General features: G+C 44.3%; 1 protein-coding gene across 3 annotated transcripts in view; it reads right to left on the bottom strand.

Moving 5' to 3' along the window:
- Positions 1 to 16,956, bottom strand: part of PAN2 (poly(A) specific ribonuclease subunit PAN2) — a 1,342,435-nt gene that overhangs the window by 536,200 nt on the left and 789,279 nt on the right. For all 3 annotated transcript variants that reach the window (XM_085600270.1, XM_085600271.1, XM_085600272.1), the window contains exons 9-11: positions 14,965 to 15,075; positions 14,392 to 14,511; positions 13,932 to 14,060 (exon numbers count right to left, since the gene is read on the bottom strand). In XM_085600270.1, coding sequence (XP_085456396.1) covers positions 13,932 to 14,060; positions 14,392 to 14,511; positions 14,965 to 15,075 — 360 coding nt within the window. The remainder of the gene's footprint in view (positions 1 to 13,931; positions 14,061 to 14,391; positions 14,512 to 14,964; positions 15,076 to 16,956) is intronic.

Below are 16,956 nucleotides of genomic sequence, written 5' to 3' on the forward strand. Positions count from 1 at the left end.
CATTCCGCATGATGTTACTGTCTACCTGAATACTCCGGTGATGATACCCTTCTTTGTCCCTTGTAATCATCTTATTGAGTGCTCTTCAATCGGTTTGTTGGTCAGACAAAGGATATGCATCATTGGGGAACAAGAGATATTCTTTAGACATGTGGGGCACATGCATTAATTTGTTCACCATGCTTGACTTTGTAGCATTGACTGTTTTTGATCGTATGTCCTGACTACGTTTCTAGACCGTTCGAATATACCCGCAGATCTGGTTTCAATGTATCATATAGATTTCATACACCATTGTGCATAATAAATGACAATGAGTTTGTCACGCAACTTTCAACTTTGCAGAACGGGTCTTGACCGTATAAAGCACTACATCTCCCAATATGCTTAGTTTTTGTAACGCCCTGAACGTCTCAGGATCGTTTAACAGACACGATAATGAGAACGCAACCACTTGTGAAGGTTTAGTTATTTTAATGAAGGCAAAAAGAATACAAGGAATAAACAAAGGTTATAGTCACTGGAATCCTCCAGGCTAAGTACGTTACCAGCCCACAGCACGGATGGTCCTAACCGTCCTCTGCATATACGCCGATCCCGGCGTATGCCAACAGAGGGCAGAAATGAAATGGCCGACAATGCCAATCGGTAGGCTGTGAGGGGCACGAAGAGTGTTGGGGAGAATCGAGGAGTCAGGGAAACACCCAGCCGGGGTCTCTACCTGAAGGGAGCAGCCGCTCAACCTCTTCCTCAGACTGCACCGGGACGCGCAGTCACCTCCTGGTGATGCGTCACCGATACCCCAATCACAAGCAAAGAAGACTGAACCGAGAGCAGCCGCTCGATCGATCCCGTGGACTTCCGAGTCTGTAACGCGGCAAACACCTCCTGGTGTGCGTTACAGCTGGCAGTCCCTGTATCTCTGGTCGGGCTGGGAGTTACGACTCCAACCAGCAAAAGCGCCACTGCGCTTGGACTCAGCCGAGTCAAAAAGCGAAGCTCAATGGTTATCCGGTAGAGCTTCCGGGTCCTTCACAGGTGACGATGGGGCAAGACACCGCCCAGGGAGTAACGACTCGATCTACCTCCGTTCTTGCCTTACTGGAGCACCACTCCGGAACACTGCTCTACACTAAGCAGGTACGTCGGTGTAAACACAATATCCGACAGCATTGTACCTCCCGGTTCCTCCCTTTATAGGGCGTGTTTTCCTTGAGTTATGTAACAGCTCTCCTGTTTACATAAGGGCGTGTTTTCCTTGAGTTATGTAACAGCTCTCCTGTTTACATAAGGGCGTGTTTTCCTTGAGTTATGTAACAGCTCTCCTGTTTACATAAGGGCGTGTTTTCCTTGAGTGAGGTAACAGCTCTCCTGTTTACATAAGGGCGTGTTTTCCTTGAGTTATGTAACAGCTCTCCTGTTTACATAACCTCTCAACCGCTAAGCATCCTGGGAGATGTAGTCCGTTTTCGCTGGTTACCGTTTTCCTCTCCTCACATGACAGGAATTCTTGACAGTTTTGGCTGAATTACTTTCCGGTTTTGCTGGTTCCATACACCACCATTCCTAAAGTGTTTGCACAAGATACACCAGAATTTCTAGATTTTGTATTTTTCAGAAAGTAATCACCACGATAGTCTCTATCATTTTCAAAGAACGTGTCTGTTCCGCATGAGGAATTACATTTCACAGCATGCTTGATACAGGACACTCTGCTATTTTCTTGCTTTGTTCCCGATTTTTCTTGCTTTTCTCTTGGGGAATACCTTTAATAGACTGGATATATAACAATTATTGTGACTGATGCGCATTTTATCTCTCGCTAAAACAATAGTGATTGTTATCCCAGATGCGAGACCTGTTCACGTGATAAAACGCGTAATGGGGAAGTATTTTGACTTTCCTTTTTAGGACCAACAGGAATACAGGGTCGTTACCTTCCCCTCGGCTCTTTGAAAAACCAGAGGTACCGATGGATAGGTAAGCGGGACTGCAGGTTATTGTAGTAGAATAGAAATATTCTGTACTGATTGACATTGATATATTGAGTGGGTTGTTGTTTTGCTTTGATTGCGCTGGTTAGTAGTAATGTGGGTTATTACATACAGACCTGCTTACTTCGCTGGTCGTTTGGTTTGACTATAGCAGCGTGAATGGCATTTTACTTTAAGCAACGCAGTGTAGCGGAACGCCCTTCTTTGGGCATTTAAATCACATGCTAAATCTGAATCGCAGACTACTTTTTATACTGGGTCTTTGTTGTCCAGAAGTTGCTAATTTGTTTAGAGCTGGCAAGCCTCTTTTCACTTGCACCTAAGTTCCGGCTGAACGTCGGTTGATAGACTACACTGTTGAATGGAGTGCAGGCCATTTTTGGAAAACGGGCTGGTTTTAAATTATGGTAATTACAAATTATGGTGATCAATAAACAAGCCTGCTTTATTGCAAACTATTTTGCTTGTTTGATATCTGGATAAGATACCTTCTTGTTGACCTCTCAGCTTCTGTGAATTTGAGTAAATATGTGGATGTAGGAGCCTCCCTATTAGACTAAGTACCAGCCGTTGCTTGGTCTTTTCAATTATCTCAATTATTTTCTATCACTGTTGACATTCTGTAACCAGAACTAGTTTTAAATAGATCTAATACTCTGAGCATTTTTGCTCTTTGTATCCCCTACAGAGCGGTGCCTCAATATCCTGAGCCATAGCCAGGTGAGGTGAGGTGAGGTGCCTTCCTCAGAATACACGGGTAAGGCTTTATCTGCTATTACAGCATCTAGATGACATGGATATTTCACTAGAACTTGTAATGAATGTAAGGTTTTTTAGACACACGACAGGAGATTACCTCTCTGTGTTTTACAGATACCAACAGTATTCGTGACACAGTTGAGGATTCAAATACCTACAAATTCAGGTTTCATGGTTGAGTCTGTTCCAAATATGTTTCAGACGGTTACTGATTGCATTGTATATATTCTTTGTACCTTATTTGGGCACTTTTTTTCGCAGTAGTATTCTACACAGTGTTTGGTCCTGAAGAAAGCTGTGGACGTAAATAGTCCTGTAGGCAGAAACATGTCGACCTTTAGACACAGACAGTTATGTTAAAGCTGTCACTGCACCATTTTTAACCTGACCCTCTAGGGACATCGAATCAAATTTTTCCCGCAGGGGTCATTTTATATTTTCACCTTCACATTGTTCACACACTGCGTCCTTCACTCCCCTAATAGTAATATTCCTTCACTCCCCTAATAGTAATATTCCTTCACATCCAGTGGATCATATTACTCCTAAAACATCTGTGAGCTCCCCCTCATAGGTGAGGGGTTGTAGCCCTTGCCGTCACTAGTGTGGTGCTAGGAGGAGACCCAGATGATGAAGCATGTCACCTCGGTGAGTGATGGGAATCCATCCTACAATAGGTATGCCCAGACAAGTGTTCTGGTCATCCCACATATTGTGTTGTGTTGCTCAAAAACCCTTACTATAATTTAGACCCATGGATATTATTGTTGTTTAGACTATTGATTTTTGGGGAATATATCCATGCTTGGTCTCAAAAAGTTCCCTACGACCCTCCTCTCTCGGTTTGTATTCTTTTCTGTATATACTATACCAAATAAAGATAGTATGCCCAGAGTCCAGTGGATCTCCAGAGGTATAGCAGAGGCTTATCAGAGGGTAGTGTTAATCATTTGTTGTACACACTCAGGCAAGAAATGATGACACACTGAACATACTGAATCCAGACCAATTATATATAAAGTTGTTACTTTGTTATTTTTATTACTAGAACCAAGATCTACTCGGTAGCAGGTATGTGATAATATCACTACAATAATACTTCTCAAGATACAATGTGTACTGGTTTTGTAGAAGCATACAGGTTACTTTGCAGTCAAACAAATGGGTTGTAAGCTCTTTAGAGTACTTATAATCACTTTAGATTACTTTCTAGTTATTTTTCTAGTATGGGGTGAAACAAACTAAACACAGTTTAAGCATTCTAGCACACCAGTAAGCAGGTTAACTCTTTTGGAGACACCAAGTTACCTTGTTGCAGTAGAAGACAGGAATAACACTTAAAACATTTTTCAGGGAAAACTCCACAATTCAATCATATGGAGAAAAACTAAGTGTTAGGTTTGCAGGTAAGTAAAAGATTTTGATAAGAGAGTTTGAGGGTAGAACCAAGGTTTGTATACAACAAGGAAGGGGGGGGGGCACCGCCGACCCCACGATGAGCAGCCCATATGATGAAGCATGACACCTGAAAGGGTGTGTGAGGGCATTCGAATCCAACATATGGATTCTCACCGATTGACCCATCCTGGGCGATAGTGAGACCGGGAATATCGTGACTCCGTTAAAGACCTTGCACAGAGGAACAGCATAAATCCGCTTTCAAATCTAGAACCAATGTTCCCCATGGTTCAATTCAGCACTCAAGGTGCACCACCTGCGGCACTAGGGTGCAGAGTGCAAAGCTGCCAATGCTAGTCAATGGAGAGCAGGGTCACATCGGTTGGAGGTTGCTCACGGTGAGGTAAGGCGGCCTTGGAGGACTCTTCAGGACTTAAGTACAAAGGAGGGGCCAAGACAGCACCAAAACCACACCACCAGCAGCACACAAACGGCTGGGTGCAGGGTGCTCACACAGCGTCAGGAGGCCAATGTTACCCCATGGAGGTTGTTGGTTCTGGTTTCAGGCTGCAGGCTCAGATCAGGTGGTCACATCGGTGGAATCAACAGCCAGGGGAGGAAGTTGAGATGCCAGGCGATGGGGCACTGCTTGATCTCGTCACAAGGACGCAGGGCCAGAGGAATCAGGGGTGTTTTTGGACATCGGGTTTCTCTTTACTGGGAAGGTCACAATTGAAGGGGTCATCGTGAAGAGGTTGCAGGTGTCGACAATAGACCTTGGAGGTGACCCCCCCCCCGATAGATTGGAGGTCAGGACCGTTGGGGAACCACTTCAGGACCGGTTGACTCTGGACACAGGTCGTGGATGGTGGGTGTAGAGGTAATCCTAGATCAGGGTTTTTTGGTTCCGCAGGGGCTTGGTCTTCTGAGAACAGGGCCGCTGTCCTTGGGAATCTATAGTCTTTGTGGATGCAGGGGATCAGTCCTCACCAAGTCTGGAGGTAGCTGATCCTTTTTGGAGCCTTTGTGTTCTGTGCAGGGTGAGTCGGAGCTGCAGGCAGGCCTGTGGGACTGGGGCCAAATCAGTTGGGCCTGGAGTCTTCTCTGCTGCGGCGTCTTCGGGTTCCAGTCTTCTTAGGTCGTCGATTTCTGAATTCTTGGTTCAGGGCTGCCCCCTAAATACTGTATTTAGGGGCATTTACGGGGTCTCGAGGTAGTAGCCAATGGGCTACCATCCTTAGGGTGACTACAACCTTAGTGTGATCACACCCCGAGGGGAAGTGGGCACAATCCTTAACTCTGACTGGAGGGTGCCTGCCATCTGCAAGATGGAGGGCACTGAAGAGTGGGCTTCACCTCACCTCTTCCACCTGAGAGGTGGGGTTAGCAGAGGGGGCCACAACTTCAGGGCTGGTCTGATATTTCCCGCCTGTCTTCCTGCCGAAATGGAGGTAAGACAGTAAGGGGGCTGCTCCTGATGGCAGGAGAGTCCGGAGATTGCGTTGGAAAGGTGGCAAAGCCTTTGAAGCTTCCCTGCCACAGACTGCTCTTTGTGACCTGGGGGCGATGTGAACACCTCGCCCAGGAAATGCTGAAAAGCTGTGTTTCTGGGCCCAGGGAGCAAAGACTCCCACCCGAGGGGTCCAGAAATTGGTTTTGTGGCAGCAAGCTGGGGTTCACCAGTCAGAAACCCACCAGAGGTTGGACCCCTGAGTGCAGGGAATAATACAGCTGACACTGGGATCAGTGCAGGTTTATTATTCTGACATATTTGATAACAAACATCTCAGGATGCAGTAAAGCTATTATGGTGCTAAGAAAATCCTAATGACCAGTTTCTAGACCATATACTCTTGATGGCTTTACTGGGCATTTATAATATTTAAGAATGCCCTTAGATATTATAGGGTCCAGTTTGCTCGGGCATATAGGTCCTCACGAGATATAGTGCACCCTGCCCTAAGGGTGACTTACCTTGGCCTCATCTAGTGCTGGGCAGGCATGGCGCAGGGATGTGTGTCATGTCGACTCTCCACTTTTAGCTGCACCAAAACAGGCAGGCAGTGGTGCATGTTTGTGGTGAAAAGTCTGAGGGCTGCAGCATGTATTATACCACCTTCAGAGGCCTTCCCTTGGTACCAGGCCCTACCTTGGTACCCCTTACAAGGGACTCGCAGGTAGGCCAGAGTTGTGCCAATTGTGAAAACAATGGTAGAGGTTAGGGAAAGAACACAGGCCCAGGAAACGTGATTGTCAGGGTCCCAGGGCACAGTCAAATTGCATCAGGTATATGGCAAAAAGTAAGGGGGTAACCATGCAGAAAGGGCACTTTCATATATGGCTAAGCCCCAACCTCCTGACTGCGCAGGCAGACCGGGTCTCAGCAACACAGGATCAGTATTAGCCCACGACTAACGGCCTACAGGGGCCAAGTTCACATGTAGAGCAATATCATTATGGAATAGTACTGAATCAGATAGTCCTTTAAGATGTGATAAGATAATACGACAAAGGCAACAAATATGTTCCTCACCACATATGTGGAGTGGAACGCCCACACACCCTAAAATAGCAATGAAATTAACACAATTCTCATTTTGTTTCAGGGGCAATAGGACAATAAAAGGATGGGCAATAGGACAATAAAAGGATAAGCAATAAGCTCAATTGGTAGCACCACCATATACGTGGATTAGCAGGGGGGCACCTCCAGCCTGATGGACCACTACTGGGAGTGCAGGGCCTAACTCTACATGCAACTACCCACAAACTGGGATGGCCGGAGCTCCCCAGTAACCAAACACACTCCCTCCCTGGTGAGACCAGGAGTGTACCGCTCAGAAGTACCTAAGCCACTGTGCTTAGACAGCAGTCAGGGACATTGGAACTGACATTTATAATGCGATCCCACAACACCGCTTATTTAGCAGGGCCCAAGCATTCTTTGGAAGTTGGGTACCAGCCTCCCAAAGCAAACGCCCGACTATTGCAGATCACGAGGTGGGAATTCATGAAGGCAATTGATGCAACAGAAGATGGATTAAACTCTGTATCTATTTTAATCGCTAATCTTGCACATTTTCATTGCTGCTAAATATATTTAGAAAAAGAACGCCTTACAATTGATTGAATTGTTTTAAAGTTCAGACTTTGCTACTTTTAATCGCTAATTTGGCACATTTTTCATTGCTGCTTAAGGAATCTCAAAACAAACGATCTACCATTGACTGAATTAATTTAAAAACCAGATTTTGCCACTTACTTTTCGTAGGCTGACTTCGTGGGCTGAACGCCATCTTGGCAGAGGAAGGTCAGTGCTCTAGTCGCCTGTAACTTCCGGGGGGGAAAGCTTAAAACCAATGCAGGGCCTGACGCGCAGCAAAACTTAATCGAGTGTATGTGGGGAACGAAGTGCTTTTTAAACTCTGTATCTATTTTAATCTCTAATCTTAAACATTTTCATTGCTGCTAAATATATTTAGAAAAAGAACGCCTTACAACTGATTGAATTGTTTTAAAGTTCAGACTTTGCTACTTTGCTACTTTTAATCGCTAATTTTGCACATTTTTCATTGCTGCTTAAGGAATCCCAAAACGAACGATCTACCATTGACTGAATTAATTTAAAAACCAGATTTTGCCACTTACTTTTCGTAGGCTGACTTCGTGGGTTGAACGCCATCTTGGCAGAGGAAGGTCAGCGCTCTAGTCGCCTGTAACTTCCGGGGGGGGAAGCTTAAAACCAATGCAGGGCCGGACGCGCCTAAGGCAAGCCCGTCTGCGCCCGAACGGGACCAGGGGCCATAAATGCTGCTCAAATTTTGACCAATAAAACTAAGCCCCTCACCTACACATCAGACGTACTTTCAGCTATAGGACATGTCTTTGGCCCTGATAAGGCATGTATTAAAGCATCCCCTGAAAAATTTGAGGGCCCTTTCTCTTGCAAGCACTGCAAATGGGATAGCTGCGAGCAGCAATCTACTCACCCACTGGAAATATCCATACCCATACCCAAACATATTATGCAGGACTTAAACTGTATTTACTTCAATTCCAGATCACTTCTTAAACACAGTATTGAAATTTGGGAAATACTGGACGACCTAAGCCCAGATTTAGCTTTTGTCACTGAGACCTGGCTCGATGATAATAATACTCCCGATATTGTCACCGCCCTACCATCAGGATATAACATTTTACAACTTAATAGGAAGGGCGGTAAGAGAGGAGGAGGGGCAGCAATTATATATAAAGACCAACTCACCTGCATCCCCATTTCGGTCACTAAAGCAGGCACACATGAGAGATTCTAGCATTCTCAGTGTCTGTGGGTGACCATAAACTATTTGGAGGGGCGGTCATCTACAACCCACAAGGGTATCAGTCTGATTTAAGCTCTAATTTACTCACACAACTCCTTCCTCTTTGCTTGAAGCATAATGAGTTTCTAGTCATAGGAGATTTTAATCTTCACTATGAAGGGCCTACAAATCCAGGTGTTGAACATCTTGACAATGATATGGCTATAATGCAACTATCTCAAAGGATCTCCAAACCAACTCATGTGGCCGGTCATACCATTGATCTATTGTTCTCTAACATAGAATCCTTATGTATCCAGGAAGTCAAACCCTTAATATGGACGGATCATTTCTTAATCCCCTTTTCCTTTAGCTTACCTAAACATACATCAAAGACTGAGATGAAGGGTCAACCAAGATCTAGGGCCTGGAGCAAAATTACGGAGGAATCATTTAGTGCCATTTTTTCCGGTATCTTGAAGCCTCTACAACAAAATTCTATAAATACATTAGCTACACAGCTACAGTTTGATATTGAAGAAACACTCGATCGGTGTGCCCCTAAATTGACTCGGACATTAGCTACTAAAAAATCCGAAAAATGGAATACATCAAATTTAAAACTTATGAAAAGGGAGTGTAGAACTAAGGAGCATAAATGGAGACTCTCAAAATCGAGTACAGTTAGATGTATCTACATAGCCAAGCAAAAAACCTACTATGGAGCCCTAAAGGAGGCCAAAACCAAGCATTACTCGGAAAGAATTGAAGAACCAGGAAGCTCATCTAAAGAACTCTATAAAATAATTCGGGAACTCTGCAAGCCTACTCTGTTGTCTCAATCTATGGCACCTTCTTTCGAGAACTGTGAACTACTTAATAATGTTTTTTATAAATAAAGTGACAAAAAATTACACTACCTTTACTTCTCCAACTATGGAAGACTCTAAGGCTTGGGAAAGCTTAGCTCCTCATCCCGCAGCTCACAACCACCTAGATAGGCTGACCTCTTTTTCAGAAGAACAAGTGGCCAAAGCCATGATTGAAATTAAGGCAGGTTCCCTATTGGACCCATGTCCACATTTCATCTTTTCACGTCTGGTCTCAATACTTTGTCCCCATGTTACTAAAGCTCTTAATCAATCACTAGAGCTTGCCGTCTTTCCAGATATCTGGAAAAAGACAGTCGTCTTTCCACTTTTAAAAAAGCCAGGTCTTGAAATCTATGATCCAGCCAACTATAGACCGATATCACAATTACCGTATTTATCGAAGGTCCTAGAGCAGTGTTTCCCAAACTGGGGTCCGTGGACCCCCAGGGGTCCGTGATACATTCCCAGGGGGTCCGCAGGCAGCAGTTTTAAAAGCAATGCAAAGTTCTTTGTAGAATTAGCCGTTTTCGATCAACAATATAAGTGTCAAGATAACACCAGTGATTAATGTACCTGCTGAAGAGAGATGAGAGTTTTGTCCAGTGGTAGGTTTGACTTATCTAATGTAGCACAGAGGGTTAATATGCCTGCTGCTAAGAATGCGTACCATACATTAAAAAAAACTGTATTTTATGTGCATAGGTCAGTGGGTTACTGCTTTTGTCACAGAGATTCGCTTGTTACTCTGCAGCTCATAAGAGACAATCCTAATCTAGCACAGTGCCCTATAAACTCTCATCAAAGAACTGCTTACACACTGCATGGTACAAGTTAGTAACTTATATTTTTCCCAGTCTTTCATTACCCTGATGCTGCTAAAGGGGTTTATTTGGGTGGAAATAGAGATTTATTGTTAACGTCAATGCTAACCACTGTGTTATGTTCTGGATCCTGAGTTTGTGCTTTTCCAGATCAAGCACTCTTTAAAAATGCCTACAAGTATGAATGACATGTGAATCCTACACCTTGTAGTCCCCTTTGCCTTATGTAACATTTTCTCTGTACTGATTAACACGTATGATTCATTGTCTCTATATGTGTGTGATGTAAAGTGCTCTGACATCCTACAATGGTATGAGAGATGCTGTAAAACAAATGAAATGCATGTGATAGATGTGCTATGGAAAAATGAGAGGCACTGTTGAAGGGTGATAAGGGAATCATTGAAGAACCTCAACAAAGATTGTTGTATCCTGGTGCATAGTAAGGTAATCATTTACTATTCTTTAAAAGCTAATACAATTCAATATATAATGACAAATGTGTTGTAGAATGCACCATTGTAACCTACATTTTCTTGGGGGGAGAGCCTCCCAAACCCCCTTTGTAGTGGTCAGGCTCACTCACTGCACTTGGTGTGCACTGTATGGGGACTGGTCTGAAAACATTTGCCAGGGCTGCTTTGGGTTTCCTCTCTGGCACTGGCAGGAGAGTTAATCACGGAGATGCAGCACCGACCTTCCCATTACATTTTTCCATTTTTTGCTAACTCTTTCAATATAAAATACTAAAATCCTTACTAATTAGAGTATTTATTTTGTGTGCACATGTGTTTATTTTTTTCGAATTACTCTTTTAATGTTTGAAATTTAAATCATACAAATTGCTGGGGGTCCCCGGCTTCCAGTGGTGAGTCAATGGGGGTCCTCAGGAGTCAAAAGTTTGGGAACCACTATCCTAGAGAAATTGGTTAATAAACAACTTACGGCCTTTATTGAATCCAATAATCTACTTGACTCCTCACAAACCGGATTCAGGGCTAACAACAGTACTGAAGCTACTTTATTAGCTGTATCAGATAACATCAGATCTCTAGTTGATCAGGGTAAAGCTGTGGCACTGATCCTTCTGGATCTTACAGCGGCTTTTGACACTGTATCCCATAACAAATTACTGCGAATTCTGCATGAAAAAGGACTATGCTCAAAGGCTTTAGCATGGTTCACGTCATTTCTTAAGAACCGAACCCAGATAATTCAAATGGGACCATACTCCTCCACTGCTAAGAACATTGACTATGGAGTACCACAGGGAGCTACTCTGAGCCCCACTCTTTTTAATATATACGTCTCCTCCTTGGCAGACATCAGCAGAAAATGGGGCTTTGATATATGCTCCTATGCTGACGACACACAATTGATAATTCCTTTGTCGGATAAGCTGAAAAAAGGGAATACTAAGGACAACCTTATCAATTGTCTTACTGAAATAATAAATTGGATATCTGGGCATTGTATAAAACTCCATGCCGGAAAATCAGAGATTCTACTTTTTGGAGGAGCTCAAACAATTTGGGATAATAGTTGGTGGCCCCAGGCTTTGGGAACTGCTCCGGAACCTAGGCAGGTCGCCAAGAATTTGGGCTTCATCTTTGATTATGCTCTGTCTATGCAGAACCAGGTTCGATCATTATGTGGATAAAGTTTTGCCACACTAAAACTTCTTAGAAGACTCTTTCCATGGATTCCTCTAAACTGTAGGAAAAACGTGACACAGGCGCTATTGAGGAGTAATTTGGACTACGGTAACGCACTGTATATGGGCATGGCTGACTTTCTCTTCACCAGATTACAAGTAGTCCAAAGTGCAGCTGCTAAACTTGTTTGCAATAAGAGCAGATATAGTTCCGCTTCTTTATGCATGAAAGAATTACACCGGTTACCCATACGTCAAAGAGCCAATTTTAAGCTCATGTTTTTTGCACACAGGATGCTATATAAAACTGGACCTCAAATCCTGCATGGGAGACTAAAATTTCATGCACCTTTGTGTAATTTGAGATCTCGCCATCAGGCTTTGGCTTCAGTCAAACGTACAACCAAGGCTAGGATGGGCGATCGATCATTCTCTAAACTAGCAGCGGTCAACTGGAATATACTCCCTTTGGAACTACGTATGACTGAAGAATACTTAATGTTCAGGAAAAAACTAAAAACACATTTATTTCCCGGCCACTAAATTGCTATCTGGAAATTTTCTCCCGCCTACACTCTGTTATTGCTTTTTTAGCGCTGTGATGTCCCTCGGGATGAATGTTGCGCTCTATAAATAAATAAATTAGACTGATGGTAATGCAGCACAGATATGTGCTGGACTTGATGACTGCCATGGAGGGGAGTGTGGGCAATGCGGACAATGGGACGTTGATTAAGGCCATTCAGACACTGCATGACCTACAAAAGAAAATGGTCAACGAGGGGGTGCCCTGACGAGTGGTTTGTGGGTTTGTTTGAGTAGGCGCCGTCCTGGATGTCAGGGTTGTTCAAGGCCTTGTTGCCTTTGGTGATACTGTTGCTCTTGATGGGTCTTATTTTTCCAGATTGTAATGGCATGCTGCAAGAGGGTGACAGCTAAAGCAAAAGAGCTTTTATGGCTAGGGAACATACTGAGGAAGCCAGGGACAGGGTAGTGTGCATGCAGTAATCCCTCTGGGAGATCAGAGGTTAGGAGAGGTAGTTGAAGAATCAACTAGAGGGGGGAAGATAGAGAGAAGAATGGGATGCATCACGTAGAGACCCAGACAGCGCTAAGACCACAGACAACCATGCAAACCTTTCAGGTTAGAGATAGTTTTAAATCTATGCAATCAGTGACAGTCCCGCCCAGGGAAGCAAATACGTGGTGAAAAGCAGTGGGTTCAGCAGAAACAGACCGGTCAAATCACAATTTGGTTTCAGGAGACTTGAAAAGAACCTCTTGTGGTTAGTTCAGCTTAGATGCTGCATGAAAATAGGTCTCTTCTCCCTTCGGTTTCAGAAAACTTGACAGAACATTTCATGGTTAGTGCAGATGAGCAATCGTACCAAATGGGTCACAAAATAAGCCACTACATTCTTCATCTGCTGTAGAAATGAGCCAAGATACACCAATCTCGTAAGAGATCGCTTACTCCATAAGCACTGCGGTTTCTTACACCCCTACCTGAGAACACGTACACAGGATGAGACACCAGATGTCTCAACTCAACCTGGCTTAGAACATACTGAAGCACATGTGCACACTTTTGCAGAAACCAGATGTCCACAACTAAAGGTCAGATAGCTTGGCAAAAGAAACACCACATAGAAGTCCGATAGCTTGACCCAGTTAGCATTTTAGCAAGATATGGCCACGCGTTCTGCAGTTACATAAGCATGCGCTTTTGTATGCTTAAATTCCGAGAACCTACACCCACACTGTGGGTTTCTGTTTGTCATCACAGAAACTGGCATAGTTTGAGCAGTCTTGCGACGTTGTACATATTGTGTTGTTTTTCGCCTATAAATTTCACTGTCTGCGTGCAGTACTTTGGACAACAGATTGCAGCTCCATGGATGTGACGGATCTCCCCAGCAGTATCTAAGTTAACCTATATTACTTTGCAAAATTGTCTCGTTTTTTCTTTCTCAGAACTTTCCTCCAAAGTTACTACAGAACTTCACAACTGAGCACAAGGTAGTACAAATAGTGCCATGGTTCTCAATAAATAACCCATAATGTAATGTTTCTACACCAGCCCCAACTCAGGAACCCCTGCCCATGTACCCCTTAGTCACCACACTCACCTGGCACGGATCTCCCCTGGACAGGTCCAGCATGTGAAAGAGGAAGCCGAGCTCACAGCTCAGGCAGAACTCCTTCTGGCAGAGGTGGTTCTGAACCAGGCAACGCACAGGCTCCAGCAAGTACAACACCTGCAAAAATAGGGGGAGACATGAACTAACACTACACCCCTGGAAAGTGAGGAGCTCCCCTCTGCTCTTACATAGTGACCAACAGTGCTCAGCAAGCCATACCCCAATGATTTATTAAAGCAATTAGGTTCTTTAAAAATTAAGGCATAAACGGTATCTCCAAAAAATCTTGTTTCAGTGATTATGAGACAGCCAAAGGATGGAAACATCAAGGTATTCTCGCCATCATGGAAGACGCCTAGGTCTCCATCCTTAGTCTCAAACTTCTCATCTGATAAGTATAAACCAGTGGCATTCCTCCATGGAACCTGCTGGGAAGGCTCAAGCTCACCTGAATCATACAGTTGCAGTAGGCATTTGGAATGTGAGGCTCCAGGCCAGCAAACAGTGTTTTGTTGTAGTGCTTGAAATCAAAATCCTCCAGCCCCAGCTTGGAGTATTTGATGGTGACCTGAAAAATGAAACAAACTTGTCAAACTGATGCAGTGAGAACACAGTCAAGAGTCATAGGTTTTTCCATCGCCAATGTGTGCACACAAGAACCACAACAGGATTTAAACTTCCAAAGAGAAACTTCGATGGGTGCAATGTCGATGATCAAACTCTGAATTGGAAGAGCCCAGCATTTCCAAAACAAGAGCATCCTACTTTCATCAACACCAACGCATGGACGGTTCCGAAAGTAGCCATGCCTCCTTTGAGGCACATGAATAAATAATCTCAAAGCCAATCACCTTCAAACCCAATGCTGGTTTAGAAGAAAAACGTGCATTTGAAATCACACATAGAAGTATACGTTTAGTTCTACAAATATGGAAAGTTAATTTTGAAGGTTTTCTAAATGCACCCTGAATGTAGAAAGTGGCTTGCGAAAACACCATTCAGCAGGCCCTGGACTGGTTACCTTTCTGTACTTTTTGGCAACCATGCAGAGGTGAGGCTCCTCTTCTCTGCCGATTGGAGACTCCGGGATTTGGCTGAAACTATCAAAATCATTTTCCAACTGGTATGGTACCTGCAATGCAGAGGAAGAAGCCACAAATAACATGATTCGATCATTTTTTTTTTTTTTTTTTTTTAAGAACAAATTTTATTTGGTCATTTTGCAAAACAAGCAGTGATCTTGTATTAGCTTGTGGAAGTAGTCGGATAATATGCATATTTATAACCATTTCCATAAAAGCAAACAGTCCCTGCAAAACATGCAGGTAAAATAAAAATGTAAACGATATGCAGACAGTGGGCAAGTATCGGAATACAGCACAGAATACAGCAGGTATGAAAAGCCTTGTCCAGTGAAACAGTAGAACAGGCAAGCAGCAAGTACTAGAGACCCCTGACAGAGAATGGCAGATCCCACTCAGAGGTCCTCCTCAGGGAGAGGGGGTAAGTCAATCCCACGATATGCCGCCCACTGCGACCATATCTTACGATGTTTCCGTGGGCAGCCCCTGGCTTTGAACACGGCAATTTCAGCTCCCATGCACCTATCCATTTCAGTCTTCCATTTACTGAGAGTCGGAGGAGAGGATGCCTTCCATCTCTGTGCAATGTCACGTTTGGTGATAGTAAGAGCAAGGAACAAGAGGAGTGCAACAGAAACAATCGTGGGTCCGATGGGAGCACCCACCCCAATACCTCGCCAAGACATGACCGAATTCTGTTCCAAAAGGGCTGTAAGGCAGTGCAAGCCCATACAGTATGGAAGAAGGACCCCTCATCCCTGCCACACCTCAGACATACTGGTGATTGAATAACTCCCATTCGCCACAGTCGTACTCTTGTATAATAAACTCTATGTAGGTATTTGAATTGAATGAGCCGATAACGTGTAGACCGCCGCGCCCCTGGGGCCAGCAATCGCCTCTGCCATGTCATCGTCAGTCAATTCTGGAATATCAGACAGCCAGGCCAGTCGGGTCTTATCAAGCGTGGTTGGAGTGTGAGTTATCAAAGTTTGGTAAATTTGTCTAATTTTATGCAGACCGAGGTCGCCCATCAGCAGGCGTCCCTCTAAGGGCTGAAACTCCGGGAGGGACTCCACGTTTCGGATCTGGGGGGTGAGTGCGTGTCGGAGCTGTAGAAACTTAAAAAATTGTGATTTCTGAAGGCTAAACTCAGTCTGAAGTTGTTGAAATGATTTAAGAGAGGCACCCCTTCACACATCGCCACGGGTCGATATCCCTACCAAGTCCCATCCCCGGGACCCGCTCAGTGTGCTAGCCGTCCTGAGATAAGTGCCTTGCCACAAGGGGGTCTGTCGAGTCAGTCGCCCTTTCCATCCCATCAGTCTGGTCATTGCCCTCCATAATTGTATGACTACCCTGCCAGCTGGTGGTAAGTGGTCCAGCTTTGTGTAACTATATAATAAATGGAGAAGGGGGACGTGTTCCATTGCGGCATGTTCTACAGCGTATGCAGGGTCGGTAGGGGAGTTATACCACAACTCATTAATTACGAGGATGTGAGACGCGACGTAGTAGGAATAAATATCCGCGGCCGCAATCCCCCCACAATACGTGGATTGCGCACAAGTGCGGAGCGCCACACGAACTGCTCCACTGCCCCAAAGGAATTTATTTTGTATGGCATTTACCTGAGTAAACCACGCACGAGGAATGGGATAAGGGAAATTTTGGAGGCAATATAGAATTCGAGGCAGGGAAACCATTTTAAAAATAGCTGAACGCCCATAAAGGGAGAACGGGAGAGCAGACTATATTGCAGTTTCATTTTTGAGACAGGTTAGCAGTGGGGTGATATTGTGGGTCCAAGAGATCTTGGGGAAATAAAAATCCCCAGATACTTGAAGCCTTCTGTGGCTCTAGACAGCTGCGCGGCCCACGACTCGCGGCTCTGATGTCCGCACACTGGGAAGAGGATAGATTTAGCTGGA

This window comes from Triturus cristatus, chromosome 4_2 (genome assembly GCF_964204655.1).
Source record: "Triturus cristatus chromosome 4_2, aTriCri1.1, whole genome shotgun sequence".
NCBI classification, from domain to species: domain Eukaryota; kingdom Metazoa; phylum Chordata; class Amphibia; order Caudata; family Salamandridae; genus Triturus; species Triturus cristatus.